Source organism: Dicentrarchus labrax, unplaced genomic scaffold, assembly GCF_905237075.1.
Source record: "Dicentrarchus labrax unplaced genomic scaffold, dlabrax2021, whole genome shotgun sequence".
NCBI lineage: Eukaryota > Metazoa > Chordata > Actinopteri > Moronidae > Dicentrarchus > Dicentrarchus labrax.
In genome coordinates, this window is record NW_026136714.1 from 7,425,305 (window position 1) to 7,445,308 (window position 20,004).

The 20,004-nt window shown below is 40.6% G+C and overlaps 1 protein-coding gene and 1 long non-coding RNA gene across 5 annotated transcripts in view; one reads left to right on the plus strand and one right to left on the minus strand.

Annotated features, from left to right (window-relative positions):
• Positions 1–20,004, minus strand: part of adgrv1 (adhesion G protein-coupled receptor V1) — a 110,543-nt gene that overhangs the window by 18,257 nt on the left and 72,282 nt on the right. For all 3 annotated transcript variants that reach the window (XM_051423724.1, XM_051423725.1, XM_051423723.1), the window contains 3 exons: positions 11,463–11,579; positions 7,008–7,186; positions 3,060–3,217 (listed from right to left, as the gene is read on the minus strand). In XM_051423724.1, coding sequence (XP_051279684.1) covers positions 3,060–3,217; positions 7,008–7,186; positions 11,463–11,579 — 454 coding nt within the window. The remainder of the gene's footprint in view (positions 1–3,059; positions 3,218–7,007; positions 7,187–11,462; positions 11,580–20,004) is intronic.
• Positions 2,155–4,006, plus strand: LOC127376680 (uncharacterized). Of its 2 annotated transcripts, none has more exons than XR_007887554.1 (4): positions 2,155–2,558; positions 3,047–3,240; positions 3,406–3,481; positions 3,643–4,006. It is a non-coding gene; the product is annotated as an uncharacterized LOC127376680 (long non-coding RNA). The 2 variants fall into 2 exon arrangements; XR_007887555.1 differs by lacking the exon at positions 2,155–2,558 and adding an exon at positions 2,868–2,905.

Below are 20,004 nucleotides of genomic sequence, written 5' to 3' on the forward strand. Positions count from 1 at the left end.
ATGATTAATGATTTAGGAAAGAGGAAAAAACTAAGTTCTGCTACACAAATTTCAGTTGTTTAAATGTAACCATCTGAGAAGTTTAGAGGGGAAATGTCTCTTTGATGGAACTTAAACAGCTCATATACATCTGAAATGTGACAAGAGACAACTAGTCTCCAATACAACTGTATCCAATGTGTCCTCTTCTGTACAGCTACAAATTGGGAACAAATTCTTTCTAATAATAAAATATTCTAAACCAAATACATCAAGTTGATGTCTTTGATATGTGCATAATGTAGGCATAAAAAATACATCTTACAAAACTAGGCACAAGAAAACTAACTCAGTTCTGATCCATTGTGAATAACATGAGTTTGCATTTCAAGGCTATTGATAACGAGGCTATATGAGAGCAAAGTATAAACATGTGTCTGGCATCCGAATAAAGCAACTGCACAGCTTCAAACACAAAAAGTACATAATGCAGCACTCTGCAATCAAATCTCATCCATCACATGTATTTGTTTATTTCCACATTCCTGACCAATCAGCGATCAAAGTGCAGTCAGGGAACACTTGGAGCCATAAAAATGGAACAATAATAGTTATTCATTCAACTCTGCTCTGTTGAAAACTGAAAGTCTGCTCACTTCTGTATCAAAAGAACATCATGTCTTGCAAACACACCTAGCGGGTTCAGTGGGGGGTTTTGATAAGGGCTTACTGATGTACTCTGAATAGGTACTGTTGTAAATTTTGTTTATTTTGTTTATGTTTTTTGTGCTGGCACACCTTACACTGGTCACAATGGCAGAGGTTCAAGCCTTCCTGAGGTACAGGTACACAAACACACTGATACACTTGATTTCACTGACGTCAGAAGTCCTGTTCTATCTCGCACAGCCCTGCAAGTTTTACATGTGGGCTTCTCACAATCACAGACACAGATAAGTCCTCAGCTTATCTCATCAGTTTTTGCTGCAATAACGCATTTTGGAAATCTTGGCGACCTAAACATTCATTGTCATCAGCTATCCCACAGGTTCTGCACGAACCGTGACAGGATGGGAATGTCAAGGTGAATCTCACACTACTAGATTCATGAGTGTGATTAAGGGACCCATCTTAAGAAAATAACCATGGAGTAACGAAACAACACATGATGAATAGTCTTCATTTAACTTATTTAAAGTTAATATGTAAAAGAGCCTGCAAAACACATCAAAATCAAAAGCTTTTTTATGATTGTTGTTTTTGCCTGACCACTGTATACTGCAGAACTGAAAATGAGGCGGGTTGTTGCAACAGTGCCTTCGGCTTTTTAAACCAACTCTGACAAATTGTAGATAAGTACAGGGACTGAGCAGAGGCGTAGCCTGAGCAAGGAACAATAAAATATTATAGACCTTTCTCTAACATTTGTTTTATTCCCCTTTGGACTCTGGACATGTTGAGACAAAGCCAATGCTGATATATTACTCTGTCAAAAGAAAAAAGAAAGAAAAGAAAAGTGCAACTAAATGGAGTACATAATGATTGTGTGCATGTTGTGTTCATGCTTAAGTATGCATGTGTATATGTGGTGGTATTGCATCATTATGTTTCCAAATAAAAACTAAAGGTTCAACTGTAAGTCAGTCAGAGTTGTGCTGAGAGAAAGTCTAAAGTATATAATGACATCATACTAAATGCTAAATGACCATTTAAATGGCCAGGATAATTTATAGCCTATTTAATAGTTATTAACAATATTTTACAAAAATTTCCTACCATAAATACCAGTGTGTACATGTAAATCCCATAAAAAGAGGTGCAAGTGTAGGAGAAATTCTTCCACAAAGTCATTATAAGTTTAAACATTTTAATGAAGTAATGCTGCTGCCCCCTCAGGGTGCAACCAACACTGATCCATGGCTGAATGAACTTCCCTGAATTCATTTTAATTCTCATTCATAAGCAGACTTTTCACAGTGCAGCTGTTCTACACAAAAATGGACACACATATTTACACCTCACACACATATTCACACCTCAAGGGAATTGTGCCACAGATACTCAGCTGGGACTTTTGCTGCTTTGAATAGTGTGTGCTGTGTCTACCTTTTCCACTGCACTTTCTCTTTCTCTCTCTCTCTCTCTGTCTCTTTCCCTTTCTCTTTGTCTCTAAGTAAATAAGGAGTTTTAAACGGACTGACTGTTTATTCTCTACTTTTCTTATTCTACATACAGTTCAGTATACTCTTGATCCGTGCCTTCCACACTGTCTCCCAAAGGAAAATGTTCCTGTCAAAGAAAAATCCTACAGGATGACCTTTAGCCTCTGCCTGGTTTTTCAAATGAGAACGTAGAGTGGTTTCCTACACAACATCAGAGGCCACACACAGCGTGTAGGCAAAACTGCTTGACAGCCAAAGGACTGGCACTAATTCAGGCTTTGCTTTGTCATTGGAGGGCCTGGACCGAGCAAAACAAGCTAAAGCCTGCTGATTCTCACCAATGGCCACTGATTGCAGCCATGATTCAGAGGGACTAAAGTGGTGTGGCTAGGATCTTCATGTGTGGGCAAAGTGACTGTGAGTGATACTGACCGAACTCTACGATGGTTATTTCTCCGCAAACAAGAATCTTGCATAAAGTTTCAGTTTGAGGCTGTTTATAAGTACAATGGCTGAATAAAAATCCAACCGTCAGCATTATTTCATTCAGAAAAGCAGGTATTGTTTTGTTTCTTAATCATGAATCCCTTGGGTACACACACCGCAGACAGAGACAGGGCCTGTAAGCTGAGCAAAATAGGGGCTGAAACTTTTATCCCAAAATAGGGGTGGATGCAGTCTAGTTCCTGAGGGCAATCTGGCAGCTGGTTACTTGTTTTTGTGGTTTGTATGTGTGCAGAGTGAGTGATTGTGTGGTTGTACATGTAAGCAGTTGTATCTTGAGTTCTAATCTTTTTGTGTACACACATATCTTTGCCTTTTAAAGTTAGTTTTAAAGCCCACAGAGCGTACATTCTATGCTTCCGTATAACTGCATTTATTTGTGTGTTTTTACGTATTTACAGCTGTGTTGGATACCTGTGCTGTTGGTTCGTCCACGGTAAAGGTCGTCGTAGGCCTTCCACTGCTGAGTAACCTGGTAGGCGTGGATGAATACGACCAGCACTGCAACCAGACAGATGAGAGGCACAAGTACCGCTGTGCACAGAGCTGCATAGATGTTCGGGATGAAGCATCTAGAGGAGGGACAGACAGAAATGTGAGTGACTGGTTTTTGTTTTGGCGTATGTAGAAAGAAGCAGAATGGAAAGAGAGATGGAAAGAGAGAGAGAGAGAGAGAGAGGGGGGAACCATGCCCATACTACTTACCTGTATTGCTCTATATTTAAATTAAGACTTTGTTTCTTCTACGTTTCACAAACAGGATCTGGCCAGTGAGACCTCTGAGCCTGGCTAAGACTCACAACATTCTTGCTCAACTGCCTTCAACAGCAAAATACGTATGTTCTTAAATCTTCTGAACAACCAGGTCACCCTGCAGCTACAGCGGGATAATAATTAAGGCCAAAGACGCTTAAAAGTTGTTTTCTATTTAAAGAATGAAAGAACATTTCAAAAAACAAACAACACCTCACAATACATTTGTTTCTTGCTTTGAAAGGGAGAAGAATATGGAGGGGTTATGTGAGTCCATCTGCTGATCCTGCTTTACAGCCAAATGAGAAACTTTAAACATTTTTTGGAGACAAATTGAATTTCAGGCTTAATACAAATAATAAAAGAAAACTTCTTTATCAAAGTTTTGAAAAAAAGTAAAATCAAGTTATGTCTCTTTCTACAATGTGTCTGTTGGTGTGAGTTATTTTTCATTCTCTATCTCTGAGTTGTTTGCCTGTAAAATCTCAGGAGTCCTTTCCCAGCTTCTGTCCAATTGTACATGTTTTTCTCTACTGATGTCGAATGATTTTTCTCTGGGAAACTTGGAAATCCACATATAAACTGTAACTGCCAAACAACTATCAAAACACTCGTGTGACTTTGTCCTTTTTATTACAAAACAAGCTCTGCCCCTGGTTTAGGTGGGAGCCTAAAATATAGATAGGACCTCACCACAGACTTGAGTAATCACATAGAAATAATTGGAGCCATGTTAGCCATAACATAACATGAGGTATGCCAAATAAAGCATTGCATCACCCTCTCCCAGCAAGACAGCCAGATTATGAGAGTATAAACACAAGGGAATATGGATATTTGTCCTGCTGTGGCCTTGTGAAAGGATGAGATCCTACTGTACTGAAACTCTCACAAGAAAGTGAAATGTAGTGAATGAAGAAAACATTACGAAAAGGCCAATTTCTCTAACTAACATGGTTTGAGAGAGGAGAAATAAAGTGAACAATTTCTTTTATGGGGGATTTTGATTGCTGCTGGGGTTTTCTTTTTTATACACATGGCAGTGTGAGATAATGAGTAACTTAGGCACATATAAAGTTAATAGTATAAATTAAGTCTGTCTTAAGGAGACATACATGCTCCGTGGTAACCTTTGACTCACATACTGTAATTGCGGGACAAGAAAGTTGTACATTTACATTTACACAGGTCAGAGCCAGATGTGAAGTTTGAATGTCAACCTCTATAGGATATTACTTTAGCAACTTTATAGCCTGGCTATAAAGAAGCCAAACTAACAATTCATCAGTCTGTCCAAGTAACACAGTTTATCATGTTAGACTTGTTAGAAAAACTAGTAAGGTACTATATAAAGTGTATTTTGGTTAAATTGAAATCAAATCAAATTTTTATAATCACTTCTGTCATCAACTGTGCCCAGATAATAAGTAACATAATCAGTGAGAGAGGACTACATACTGTTAAGTAATTAACATGAAATTAAATAAAATCAAGAATGCCTTAAGTCTTGATATTTGCAGTAGTTAATCATTATACAATCTATCTATGTGGAAGAATCAATAAACATTCCTGCCAAATTAGTCTGTTAAATTGTAGTTTTTCCTACTTAAATTATTAATGTATTTTCCTCTCATCTTTCATCTCATAAATGTGCCCTGCTTTTATGTTCAGAGTTTATGTTTTATCCACACTTGAATTTAAAGACGGGTGTGTTCAGTTTAAAGATGACCAATCTATGGGCCACAGTAAAAATGAAATGAGGTGCAACCCAAAAAGCAGTAATAGGGGCTACTAACTAAGTACTAACTATATGGAAGTACCAGCACCACAGTGGTCACAGAAGGCAACAGAATGAACAAAAATATGAAATCATGACAAAAACATGGAGAAAAACAGAGGGTGGATTTGTTACGTCGTGTTGCCGCTCCCTACTGAGCCTATGTACAAATATACATATACAAAATATATATGACACAAAATGCTCTCTGATGTGCGATCTGAGCTTGACACCCGTTTGCACGCAGGCAGGGGTGAAACTGAGACAGCTTGAATTGTGAGAAAACAAGACAGTGACCTGTTTACCTCCTCATGAAGAGAGGGATGGAGGGAGAGAGAGAGAGAGAGAGAGAGAGAGAGAGAGAGAGAGAGAGAGAGAGAGAGAGAAAATTCAAAGCTTGCCTCATTCCCATAAAGAGGAAGGTATGCTTCCAGGGAAACTGAATACTCCTCTGTATCCTTGAATCTCTCATGTATACGCTCACTGTCTCACACACACCCACCCACAGGAAACACGCATACACATTTGATCCCAAGGATAACAGCCACACCTAAGACCACTGGCTAATTTTAGATGTGATTTAAGGGTTCAAACTGCATCAGTAGTTGCCCTCATCCGTCACGCACACTTGATTGCACACGAAAGACGGCCACTGAATCACATACGCTGCAATGTAAAAAGTTTACTTTGGAAGTTACTACACACACTCCAACACCTGACTAGGGATCATTGTGCAGGTTATTGTAAATTGACCTCATCTGTTGTGTTCTAAGATTCAAGTGGTCTCTATATATATAAGGCAACTGGCTATTTTTAGCTCACACGCCGGGGTTCCCACACATTTTCCATTGCAAGATTTCGTACTTTTCCTGACTGAAATGACCAGACTCAGAACATATTTGACATCTGAGTATAAATAGCTAGATTTATTATGTAAACAAATGGTTTTAGTCCAACTGTATGCTATTATGTTGCCAAGTAATTGCCAGAAGATTGTAGCTTGGTATTGTAGCTCATAGAAATCAATTAACACGCAACAACTCTGTCTGTGCAGCCTTGTTTATTCACTGTGTCCATGAAAACAACAATGAATGCCATAAAGCTATGGTTTCCCCAATCAGAAGGTCTGTATACTTTTCTAATAATTACATCACTGTATAACTATTAATATTTGGTTAAATGCTGCACTGGCTTCTTGTTCCAAATGCCATGAAAAACTCTTCTCTTCTTGTAAGATCAATTTATTTTTAGAAATTCTGAATTTTGTATTTTAGAAAACAGAATAGGGACAGCAGTCTGGGAACACAAATATTTCCCCATATTCTCTTTTCTTTTTTCCATACTTATCCAGACCTGTAACTTCTATATTTTTCCATACTGTGTAAGAACCCTGACACATACACAGTACACACACACACACACACACACACACACACACAAAGCCACACAGTACACAGGTCAATTGAGGTTTCTCCCTTCCTCTGCTCCCTGCTGTTTGAAAGCCTCCACCCCTAAGGTAAAGACTTGTGTTTCTATATGAGGAGACATATTTAGTCACTTAGTTGATTGGGCAAGGAACCGCCTCAAATGATGTCACTGGCTCAGGTGTTTTCTGTTTGCTCTACTCTAACCTGAAGTGGAATTCACCTAAGCCCAAAAAAGAAACTAAAGTCACCATGACTGACTCAGACCGGTTTGAAAAACACACTCATGAGCCCTCTTATGAAAACAGAATATGTTAGTGTTGGGTCCATTCCACCTTCCACCCTTTCATCAGCTCTAAAGACCACTTGTGTTGTTTGTACGTGTGTGTTTTGCACTGTCACACTCACACATCTCCTTGCACCAGTCCGTATACACTGTGTATGGTCCATCCGAAGCCGCCAAGCAAGACAATGACCAGAACAATGATGACCACAGCAGGAAGTCCCCAGCCCAACAGGAAGTAGAGCAGGTATCGACGCTCTGTGTGCTCGTCATTCATCACCAGCACTTGCCAGAAGTTCACTGCCTGGGGACACAATTTGAGAAAACAGCTTGTGTACAGGAATGTGAACAGAAAAACAGATATGTACCAAGATGGCAACACCTTCATGGATTATATTATTTATGTTGTGAGGAAAGGCAAAATGTTTGGACTTTGGAAGGATTTGTTCATCTTTTTTTCCTTATGAGGACATTTTGTCTTGATAGTGAGTGAATTACTAAAACACACACACATACAACCACACTTTTATCTCACCCACAATAGCTATATTTGTTTTGTAATCTAGCAGGCCTCAATAGCCTCATCCATCTGATGCACTAAGCCCTGCATTATTACATAAGCAGTATTTCAGCACCTGTTGGTTGCGACACAGACACAGCGTCTTATCCCTGTGTAAAGACCTCAGCAGACATTCACATATCTTTCAGACAGTTTTTAACTGCTGCACTGGTGAAAATAAAAGGGCAAAGGTTAATATTAAGTCATTGTCAAAGCCAAAACATGGTAGCTTTACATTTTGCAATCAAACTTGCAAGCTATGGTCCAAAATTGAGGACCGTTACTCCATCCAGCTTCATTAAGATCATACTTTTTACAGCCTATAAGATTAAACTTTTTTTAAAAAAAAGAGAAAAGATTAAGGCATTATCGGCGAAGCAATCAAAGCTCCTTCTTCTGTTCAAAGTAATAAACATTATGCAACAGCTATTGTGAATAACAGCTGATGATGTTTGTGACTGTCCATCTGTCTGCGAACACTTAAGCAGGACATTAGCACGGAGGGCACTGTGATGCAACTAATGACAGGAGTTTGAGGGATGCTGACCTCTTCCTCAGATAACCTCTGTCTCCTCCATAACCGTAACAATATTGTATAACCACTGACACAACAAACATTGCTTCAACAAACAACACACAGACACACGTATGCAGCACACAAAACTACACTTCAGTTGTATAACAGGTTGACTGCACTGCACTAAGACAATGCCATGATGTCGGTCAGATTCAAGGACTGCCTTTCCTTGGCTGTGAGCAGGCTGGAGCCGTTGAGGTAAAGGGGGGGAGTAAAGGGATTATTGGTAACTTTGAGCCGTTGTTGTTGCCTCTGCAGTGGCTGCATCCCTCACTGACTATTGCTACTGCAGTCTAAGAATAAAGCAGTGTTTTACCAGGCTAAATGCCTAAGATACGGATCAATACGCTTGGTGAGTAGCTGGCTTGATGATTGGTTTTATTGCCATGTTAACCGTTTAAAGATTTGGTTTAACCAAATTACAAGTCTTTTGTAATCTAGTGGTATCTAGACATGCAAATGACCCAAACGACAGGCCCTATCCACAGTCAGTGTTTGGTTTGTCTGTTCTGGTCTAGTGTAGAAACATGGCAATATAAAAGGCTCATTCTAAGGTAATGAAAACATAATGATTCTTATTTTCAGGTGATTGTACACTAATGAAAACAAAGGTATGCATATTATATTCCATTTCTGCCGAATCCTCCCTAAATGGACACTGGACCTTTAAGTGTGATTAAAGCAGCAATGTTGGGAAACTCACCACCTGTATGTCCAGCCACCTGGCAGGTTGACTGATGACCATTGGGGGCCACTTATCCATCCACTATCACAATCAAATACATTTGTCTCCTGGCTAAAACACTGGCAGGTATCGTCTAACTACAAAGCAGTGCAATTGGCAACCCAGGTTTGGCTAACTAGCACACTGAATCAAGGTAGATATACACTGTAGGGCAGTGCTAAGGCTTTAGCAGCTCTTTCCTGGCTGAAATAGTAGTACAGTATTGTTATGTAATATTATAACATGTAGTTTCTCAGTAAGCTGAGGTTGCCTCTACGAGCCTCTGCAGTTAAGAAAAAGCTGGCGTGGATAGTGTTTTTTGGCATTATGCCAGGGCATATATTCCCCTGACCAACTATTGGAAGTGCACATCCTCACACACTCAAACACACACACACACACACACACACACACACACACACACACACACACACACACACACACACACACACACACTGCAGTTATTGATTTGAAGTCTTCTTCATGGTCTGAGATGGGTTGCTGGCGCCCACACATATCATCCACTTAGATGAAAGCAGCTACCTGATAGGGAGGAAAAATGGGCGGGGAGACATCACTGGGGTCGATACTGAGATGTTGAGGACAGAAGGGTTTTAGTGCCACACATCAATGAAAGCCAGAGTGGCAGCAATATTTTCATTGTCAGCTACTATTGTTGCTGACAATAAAGAAGAAGATACTGTTTTTGGCAGGGTTGTAAAAGAACAAAGAGGATTTAAGAAAAAGTAATTATCTGTGAGTGGGTGACTAAATGATTCAGTGAGTGTCTGAATAAAAACAAGAAGTTTAAGTAATTTATTTTCTCCAAGCTACATTTTTCTACCTATTTGAACTCCTTCTGGGATGAATCATAGTTTATGTTTTTTCCACCAGATCATATCAGCTCTGCTAGCATACTAACTACTACCATGTGTGTCTAAACCTGCTTTCTACATCAAAACACATGTCATCTCACTGCCAATTCTCATCATCCAAATTCTAACACTTCTTAAGCCACATGAAAGCCTTTGGCCTGAGACTTTATCCCTTATGATATCTCAGAGGTCATCTGGTAAACATTCGGATAAAAAAAAAGAAGAAAAGAAACTGCACACAGTCAGCACGTACAGCACTGCTGGATCCCAGTATAACCCCATTGTGGTAACCATTAGCTTATTCAAAGGGCTAATCTCATAATACCCCGCAAATAATAACGTATGTGCCAGGAGAGATTATGTCCACCACATAAACAATGATTATGTTCACTTATAAACGTCAGACGTTGTAAAAGATTGAAGGGTGATGGAAACAAAGCAACAGTCAGTTAAACAAGAGGAACGAGAGGAAAAAGCGGGCAAATGAGAAAATTCATTTGGGAACAGGTCACCTCAGGACACTGGTCTGCTTCCCGTGTTTATGTGGTGGACCTCATTTTAAGCCAGACTAAATGACTTGTACACATTCTTGCCATCTGATTCATGGCTGAACAACAGTTTTAAGAGATTTGAGATTTGACGGCAATGGTTCGCATATCCCACCTTAAAATGTTAAATATTATGTATTTTGGCCTGAGCTTTCATTACATTACATAAATTGGTTTACAGTCATTTGCAGTCAAAATGAATATGTATGGCATCAACAGTAAAAATAAACAGCCTAAGTAAAGGGTCTATCCTTGGGGCAGTGTTCCTCTCTGGAGGGTCTAATGAAATACTCCCATGTTCACCACATTCCTGAACTCTATCAGCAGGTCACAAGTCATCTATAGTCTCTCTGAAGGATTAAAATCGGCTTAGGTCAGATTTTCACTGGCAGTTAAAATCATATTCTTATTATTGTGTGACACAAGTCTTGTGTATTTTTAATAACTGTTTAAACATTTACAGATAAAATAAGTGTAGTATTTTGGTGTTTAAGTAGTAATGTAAATCTTCTTCATGTGCAAATGTTAAGTTGCCAGCTAGGACTTTGTCTGAGGTGTTACTAAGTGGTACCAGTCTAGGCTCAAAGAACATGTCAGGCAGCATACTGGTATCCTCATCCTACCCCCCGATCCAAACCTGCCTAAGCCCACGTGGTGGAGGAATGAAGTTTCACTAGTTATTACATAAAAAAACACATGCTTCACATAAGGGGCAAAAAGAAAGAATGGGAACCCTGTTTGTACCAAGTCATGAGGAAAATGAGCAAGACAAGGAAAAGAGATTTATTTACAGGTGCTAAGAAATAATGATATTTGTTGAAAATGATGTTGCAATTAACTGCGAGAAACTACAGTGAATAAGAAGAATTAGAAGTGGAAAAAAAATCATCAATTGTTACATATAATAATAGATTAGGACATTTGAGCTGCTGTACTGTATAGACTGATTTTTGACCCTCTTGAGACAGCTCAACACTTAGCCGCATTGTCTGATGGAAGGCCTAGTGAATAGATATTGTAGAGGCTTTACATACTGGAAAGATACCATTTTACCTTGTGGAACAGCCTCTACCTCATCACTTTATGCAAGTAAAAGGATAGAAATAGAGTAAATATCTCTGCTTATATAAGGAAATGAATGTGCCCGGTGTGATCTAGTTACATGGCAACAATTACAGCAAAGTTAAAAGAAATTTAATGTACATAATGTAAAGGTTTAATGCTATAAGGGGCTCAAGTTATTTAGTAGTTATGAAGAGTCAAGTGTGTCTAGTGTTGCTTGTTAACCTGCTGTTACCTGTATGAGCATCCAGAAGAACTGACTGAGGTGGAAATAGTGAGCGAAGAGCGCCAGAGCAGCACAGCTGTCCTCTGAAAACATTCGGCCGCGGAAAGCTGACACCAGGAAACAGATCTGCAGAGAAAAGGAGGAAAAGACAAATTTAGAATCAGTTACCATTGTGTGTAAATGAGTCTTTCATATTTTAGCCAAGGAAGAAGCTGCAGCGGCAGCACATTTTTTATGGCAATTACTGTATATACACATACACAACCTTTTTAGAGAGAACACAGTGACATTTGGTATGACTACCTGACGCACTCGAACACACACACTACGCAGTACTCCTTGCAGTGTCAGCGGGTCATACTGTGCATGAGGCGATGTGTTGCTTCTTTATGAGTCTATACATTTTTTAAAGGAGAAAGCGGGATACAGATAGCCCCCTCCCAAAGAGAAACATCCTACCCTGCAGACCTGTTACATCACCATGCAGCAAGCTATGCAGGCGGGAGCAAAATTAAAAACATAAACAACATAAACAACGCTGACAAATATGTTCCTTTCATATCGTCCCACACACACAAAGATTTGTGCAAATGTGTGGGTGTAACACCAAATAACAGTATAAAAGGCATAGCAGATTCACTGCAGAAAACAGCCTGTGGTAAGTGTGTGTGTGTGTGTGTGTGTGTGTGTGTGTGTGTGTGTGTGTGTGTGTGTGTGTGTGTGTGTGTGTGTGTGTGTGTGTGTGTGTGTGTGAGACAGAGAGAGATTGCATGAGAGAAAGGGAGAGAGAGTTTTGTAGGCGGGAACGCATAAGGGCCAAAATTCAATTTGTAACATTGGAGCCAGGACTATGTGGAAAACCCATGAGGGCAGCAGAAAATACTGCTGCTGTGCTGTCCATCAGAGAGCTTCATTAACCTCTGGCACTGACAGAGTGTGGTGCCATTGCAGCCGGGCGATTGTTACATAACCTGCAGCCTGTCGGCCCGCTGCCAGGGCCATGGACCAGAAAGACGGTGAATGGAAGAGAGTAGGAGCCAAGGGATGTGGGGAGAACAATAACTTTGTGTCAAATGTTACTTCCATTATATTCATTACACTCAGCAGTCAGGGACATACAGTAGCATACACAGCTTCAGGTAAAAAGGAAGGCTTCTGCGGAACACTGAATAGGTTTTGTTGCGATTCTGGAGTCTCTTTACCCTACACATACATACAGTAATTATCTGTTACCTCCATCAGTCATTTGATTTGACTTAACAAAGCCAAGCAAATGGTTCTGAAGACAGATCAGATAAGCTGTTTATATCTCCAAAACAAGCAAATGTCTACTGTTTGTGCCACTCTATGGTTTCAGCTAATTTTCTTAGCAAGACAGTCTCTATAGTAACCAGGTAAATGACATGGTGAGCTGTGACATGACCTGCTTTCCACACTCATACAAGCAGCTTATATTTGTTTGCCTTGTTTTGTGTTGAGATAATACAGAATGATATTAAGTGACATGCCCCTTGGATAACACCATAAATATTGCCTGTATGTGTGGGCTGATGTAGCAGTCACACCTCAAATGTTTTTTCTCTACAGGTTTTCCCTTAAAGCGTATTTTCAGTAATTTTCTCTTTCTCTTTGTAGGTTTTTTCCTCTGTCCCACAAGGAAAAAACCCACAAGGAAAACCCCAAATAACCATTCCTGGATTTTCCAGCTCTTGCTAACCATGTCTACATTCTCCTGTTGACTAAGGGGAAAAGTCAGGGCCTTTAAAAAAAAACAAAACAATAATCATGAGTCAGTTTCCCATCCATGCTCCAAGCCCTGCAGGGTGTGAGTGGGAGGGATGGCACAGGAAGGAAACTCGTGCTTCGACTGCCTGGAATTGCGCCTGACTGGAGAGGCTGTACAGGTAGCTTATGGGAACAAAGATTATGAGGTTGTATGTTTTTGGCAGAGATTTGGCCTCATTTGGCCAAAGACACAGTATGACAGACCATCTATCCTTTCAAAAGCAAAACAATGGGAAAACTACTTAGTCAGAAATGCTAAATAAACCGCAGGGTGCTAGACACATAATTATAAGCAAACATGCAGTACATACACGCATGTTTGTTTAACACAATAGGCTTTAATTTTGTGAAATCAAACGTAGGGCACAATCAAGTGTGGCATATACACAAAGCACGCAGCACACTTTAGGTATTTTTTGTGGCTGTGGGCATCAAGGGCACACATGGAACTTTGGTGGGATAATATCAGAGAGTGTGTTAGGGGCTAGTGACAATAATTGCCAAACACTTTGACTCGGCTCATCCCCTTCAGTGATTATTGGGTTGACTTAAATTAGATTTGGCTGTATTTACAGCACATGCAACAACGCTGCCAATACTGAAACACTAACCCAGTCTTAACAAGGCACAGCTTCGAGCAATGCACCCACACAAATTTACTATCACCTTCCGTGACAAACCCTAATAGCCTCAGGGATAGCTAGTGAACCACTGAAACTACTGACCTGTGATGACATAACAGGTATAAAGAAATAGCCTTATAGGGAAAGGAGAGCAAAGGTCTTAAAAGAGTTTGTGTGTGCAGTGGTGTGAATGGACTCTCTGACAGGTGGCTGCCCTCCAGATGTGCATATGTCTGTGTGTTTTGTGTCCCCCATATAGCTGACCTAGAAACTATCTGCCTCAGGTCAAGGACAGAAACCAGGTAAACAGGTATGCTGACCCAGTCTGGTTAAGTCAACACAGAAGAGGGTGTATTCAATAAAGTTTTGATTTAGAATGTTGTCTTTATTTACTGTATGAAGAAAATTAAGAAATGAATCATGTTTTTTAACTTATTAGTCTGATCTGCCATTTCGAAAGGTCTTAAAATTGTGGCACAGGCAGGTACCCACACACAAGCACTCTCTGAAAGGAACTTGACCTGAATTTGTATTGCTTTGTGCCTATTATATAGTACTCTATTGTTGCTGCTCACTAGTGTCTGACTAACATGTCACACTTATGGCTACAACAGCAGGGCGTGGCATGAAACTGTATTTAAGAAAATCGAGTTATTTAAACCACTTCGGACTTACAGTGTTTCAGTATGGCTTATAGAAACTGATCTTCCTCTGTAGCATTTATTTCTTCACATGATATGTGCCAAAGCAGCAAAGCTTTGCTCATGTTACTATAGTTAACTAGGCTATGAGGCTAAAAGAAAATGTAAATAAATTATGTAAGTTAGGGGTTAGAAACTCAACAGAAGCTTTCGAATAAGGCCCTAAACCAGGATTTGGAGGAAGAAATCATCCAAAACTTTCTGTAATCTGAGCCTGGCATGAACTGAAACCTGCTCACCACACCAGCATAAACAATCTCTTTTCTGAACTAGTGTGAGAGATAGGGTGTGACAGAGATAAGGGAGTTGTCCATCCTCCCCAGAGTTAATTACACGTAGGACAAACAAAACATGAAAATCTAAGACTAGGACTGCTAAATGTCATGAAATATGCAACGCTTACCTTAGAGTAAAACATAAGAGTGGGGAGTCAATCAGATTTCATAACAGAGCAGACTGCTCCTTCAGGCAGTTGTCAACACATTATGAGTACTGACATGTGAACTGCATGAACTGACAAACTGTGACAGAACAATTAGGTAACAGCCTAAACCCGAACTATATCTATTTGTTCTTTGATGGTGTAGTTCCTACACATGTTGCTTTAGCCCTATTGAAGAGACAACAAAGCAAAGATACTCAGCAAGTCACCAGCAAGGTACGTTACAGGACTGGGACTGATACGCATACGGCCTTAGAGGAGGTCTATTAGCTGAGATGAACTAAGTAGGTATGGAGGTCACAGTTACAACCGTGGTCATTGTTCAGTCCCTTGTGAAAATAACACGGGTACATGTCAACACTGTATTAATGATGACCTGCCGCGGGGATGGGTTAGCAGGGTGGGGAGGTGACAGGTGCGGATGTGGAGTTTATCAAAGCCCTATCGACTGTGCTGTCCTTTGTCCCCGGGCCTTCTTCTCTTTTGTGTAAGATACCAGGAGTCGACCTGTCTAGACCCTCAGGCTACAGACTTATTAAAAGCAGAGACTGGGAGGTGCTGCAGAACTAAAAACAAGTCATGTCAGGGTGGTGTGTGTTATGTACGTGCTCTTGTGTCTGGTGAAATGGGAACTACCAAAGCTCTCACACATAATGCCTGAATGCAACTCATTTATTACTCCATTCTGCAAAGATAACATATCAAAATGCTTTATTACGTGCATGTGATTGTGTCCACAATGCCCAGGATAAACAGTTCTTCTACAGAATGTTTTGCGGCCTTGTCATAGGGCCTAAGACCTTGAGCACGAAGTATTGGTCCATCTCCTACGCTTAATGTCCAATCAGAGAGCTCGCTGTTGTTTTGTGGCCCTGAAGCACCCAGGAGACTTTCAGATCACTGCTGTTGTTGTTTTTGTTCCAGATCTACTGTTGCCTTGGGAATGATTCTGCTTATCTTCAGACAAGATTTAACCTCACTTTGATATGATAAGCAGGTCTGAAGGAAACAAAATGTTTGCTTTCCCATCTTAAGTCGGCAGCGGTAATTGATATAGAAGCTGACACTAAACTGGCATCATGCCCAAATGGCCTCATCAAGATGAATCCTCAGGAGAACGGAAACAATTAAGATGCATTAGCAAAACATAACTCAAAACACCACATCAAAAAACAAAATAAAGCTAGCTTCATTGAGCAGCTACAACACTGTTGATTTGTAAAGTCCTAGCAAAGGAGATGAGAGAAATGCTGCACAAACAAACTGCCCAGAGGAAACCTAATATTTTGGTGCAGCTACTTTGTACTGCTGCTGGTTGCAGCTCTCATCCTCCCAGTGAGTTTTGCAGCTGATCGATAGCCCTGCGTGCTGACGCTAAGGTAGTGAGGCTAAAAATAGCATCTGCCTGATGCATTACATCACTGAGGGAATGGGGCCTTAGCTGTCCGCCTGCCAGACTATCCATCTAGACTCGTGTCCAGAACACTTAACCTCCACCTCTCCACTCCTCCAGCCTCCCTTTATCCCATCTTTTTCCTCTACTCCCTCTCCCTCCTCTGCTCCACCCTTCATCACATCTCCCCCTCCTCCTCTTTCTCCTTCACCTCCCCCTTCTCTTTAACAGCTACCGGTCTGATCTAGCTGGTTCCAGCCTCAGCCTGCACCCTGGGTGTTTCCTCCTATGCCTTTGTTCAGATAAAGAGATAACGCAAAAAGAAACAGAAAAAAAGAAATATGAGATTATCATTCTACCCTCACTCCCTTTATCATTTTCTCATTGAAGCAAAGCCTTGCTATCATGCAAGTTCAGTCCTCACCATCAATCACACCACCTCTTCTCATGTGCAATACTTGCAACCTCAGCAGAGGCAGCATAAATATGTCCAATTACATATTTATCTATAAAGTAAAATCATGCGAGCTTTGAAATTGAGTAAAAGGTGACTAGCAACAGTAGTGATTCGAGTGCCTTTCAATTCCATTTTTCTTTAAGTATGGCCAGGCATCATCAGTCTGCTCACGTGCTGCAGGCTCTCAGGTCGTGTATGTGTGTTGTTTATGTGCTGAAGCCTACAGGACAACCAGTTGCAAGTAGCAGGTCACATGGGGATGGCTGATAGCTGGGTTAGTGGGCCATTGTGTGTGGAGACAAGGAGGAGAGCTTTAACATTTGCTGACAGGACATGTGAGGTTGTTAAAATAAAAATAAGCGGCGTGCATACCATGTGTCACCCTACTCCAGTGGCCTGCGTTCGGGTCGGCCAAGGGCCCTTTTCTGCATATCATCCCCCATCTTTCTCCCTTGCCTTTCCTGTCTCTCTTGACTCTTTTGTCCAATAAAGTGAAATTCCAAGATAAAAATATGTGCAAACAAAAACAGACTAGCCCAGTGCGAGAGATGGAAAATGATTAAATCTTACTGTTACTGTGGTCTGAACAGAGCCACCATTTTGAGCATTGCAGGAGACTCCACCAACATAATGTTCATGCGTGCTAATAAGAAGCTATCTCAATTGTCTTTGAGTAGCATGTCCATAGAAGTAAAGTTCACCAGTGTTTTGGGTTGAACCTCAGGCTGAGGCTTACTTGCTGAGCCAGCTGTTGGCAAATAAACACCCACTCCCCTTTAGTCTGTTTCACATTCAAACAACCACAACACTGCATCTACATTTGCTTACGTGAGCACACAATGCAATACAGTAATAGAGTGACTATGTGCCTCTGTGAAGAGGGGAGAGACAATATCAAGACCATGTATTCTGGGAATGACTATTATATTTCCAGAATAAATGATAAGCTAAGCGCCTGCAGGTTTCGGAGATTCAGTGTGATCCGGTGTGACAGCAATAGGGGACTGTCAGCACTTTGAAGAGTATGAGCAGCTAAAACAAGCTCAAACAGTGTCAACAAGTTTATAGTGTCATTAGTGTCATTGTTTCAAGTCGAGGGAATGCGGAAAGCAAAGAATCCGATCCAGACTTGTTTGGTGTAATCTGAAGTTTTGAAGCAAAAACTAATAAGTAAAACATATACAATACAATCAGTATTTTCAAATATTCTGATGTTTTCTGTGAAGTGTGAGGGATAAAGCCAATGGTAATATGTCTCATCATATTCTGTTCTTATTTATTGAGAGCACACAAAAACAACTCCATTTTTGCTGTTGCTGCATCTCCTACCAAAGTTCTTGCTAAACCCATACAGACCCATACACTCATGCTAACTCCCCCATATAGAACATACAGTACAGAGCAGTACCACCCACATGAAGCACATTTAGCTGCCTGCCAGCAGGCCTCCTCTCTTTTCTCCCATTCACACTTCAGTCAAAGAGTGTCTGCTGCTGGAAACCTGCTGCAGCTGCTTTTGATCACAACAGGGTTACTTTCAAGAAGCCTCTTGAATTTCCTTCCTCAACATCTGGTGTGAACCAGTCTGGAGAGCAGACAGAGAGCTCTTTGGACTGCAAGGCACGAGACACAGGCACATGGTCTTATGTGCATACACACACCTATAAAAACACAGCTGCTTAAGGTCAGCTCCCTAAACACACACACTCAATGGGCCTACTTTGCTTTACCACAAACCTCTGTGTAAGCGTATGCGCTTTTGTGCACATATGACGTGGGTGTGCACCAACCCAAAAATAGATTTTTTGCGGTCTACTGACTTGGTTCAACCATTGAACATGGTTGCTTTATGCTATTTTGGGTCAATAGATGAAATGCCACACAACAAAACATCATAAAACGTGACCACTGTTTAGTTATATTCACAAATGGTGCGGTTAAAGGAGTTTCTTTGTTTCATGGCGTCCAAGGCCTTTCAGTTTCAGATGCACAAAACTTAAAGGATTTTTATTCACTCAATAGCACAGGTCATCTTTTCATTTTCATGTGCAACCGATTCAGGATCAGAGGCAGAAAAAGAAAAGTGGGGCGGTGGTCTAAACAATATGTGACAATTTTTTCTAACATATACTGATATGATTATGAGAGTGCCATGTGAGTTACATCACAGGTAAGACTTAAGCTACTCGTGTTTGCAAGAAAGAACATGCTCATCTTTTTATGGTGACCTGTTGCATCACTTCCAGATCGGTAGTACATTCACGCTTCAAGCACTTATCACAAGGATGAGGGCAAGTCTAAGCATATTGATCAGAAAGGCTACAGAAACCTACACACAGAGCCATTAAAGCAGCCTCATCCCCACTGCTGTCCAATAGGCCATTGATCCAGGAGAGATCTCTTCCATGAAAACTGGCTGATCTGCAGCAGCTCTCACTGTCAGTCAATGGGTGGCTGTAAAGCCAATCATTTCAAGTTAAACAATGTAACTCCATTCATGCTGCTGCAGCACACAAACACTGTGCTTTCCATTGTGTAATTTAGACTTTATCAGAGCCACAGCTGTAGTATCATGTGCTGTATAATATCTTATTAGGCCCCCTTCAACTACCCAACCTAAACTAAATTACCTCAATGCCTGGAAGACGTCTCAAACCCACAGTTGTAAAATAACTACAAATTGTTTTGTAATTCTGTATCAAGCCAAAGAGAACATGTTGATTTGGTGTTCAGATTTTGTATGCCTAGAGGGAAAAATATTTACAGCATAAATATCTCAACAGTTGAATTCATTCAAAGAGTAAGAGATGGAGGATTTGACTCAAATCTTTTTCGTCTGGACATGAGTGCAGCAATTTCTTAGAGTGATCCAAAAAAGGTCTAGTCATAAAAAGAGGAGCTCAGGGTAGTCATTGATCAGGCACTTCATTCACTTCTGCTGTTGAACTTGGCTCTGGCTGTGGAGCTACAGTGACCCCTACAGGTGGCAAATGGCTAAGAACTGAAGACTGGGAGTGTGTTAGTGATGCTATGTGTGTCTGGGTGGAGTGGGTTAAATGAGTGGGCATGTGCACATACAGCCATCTGTGTCTGCTTATGTATGTGTGTGCCTTCATTAATGCAAGCATATGCTTGTGTTTCATAACCATG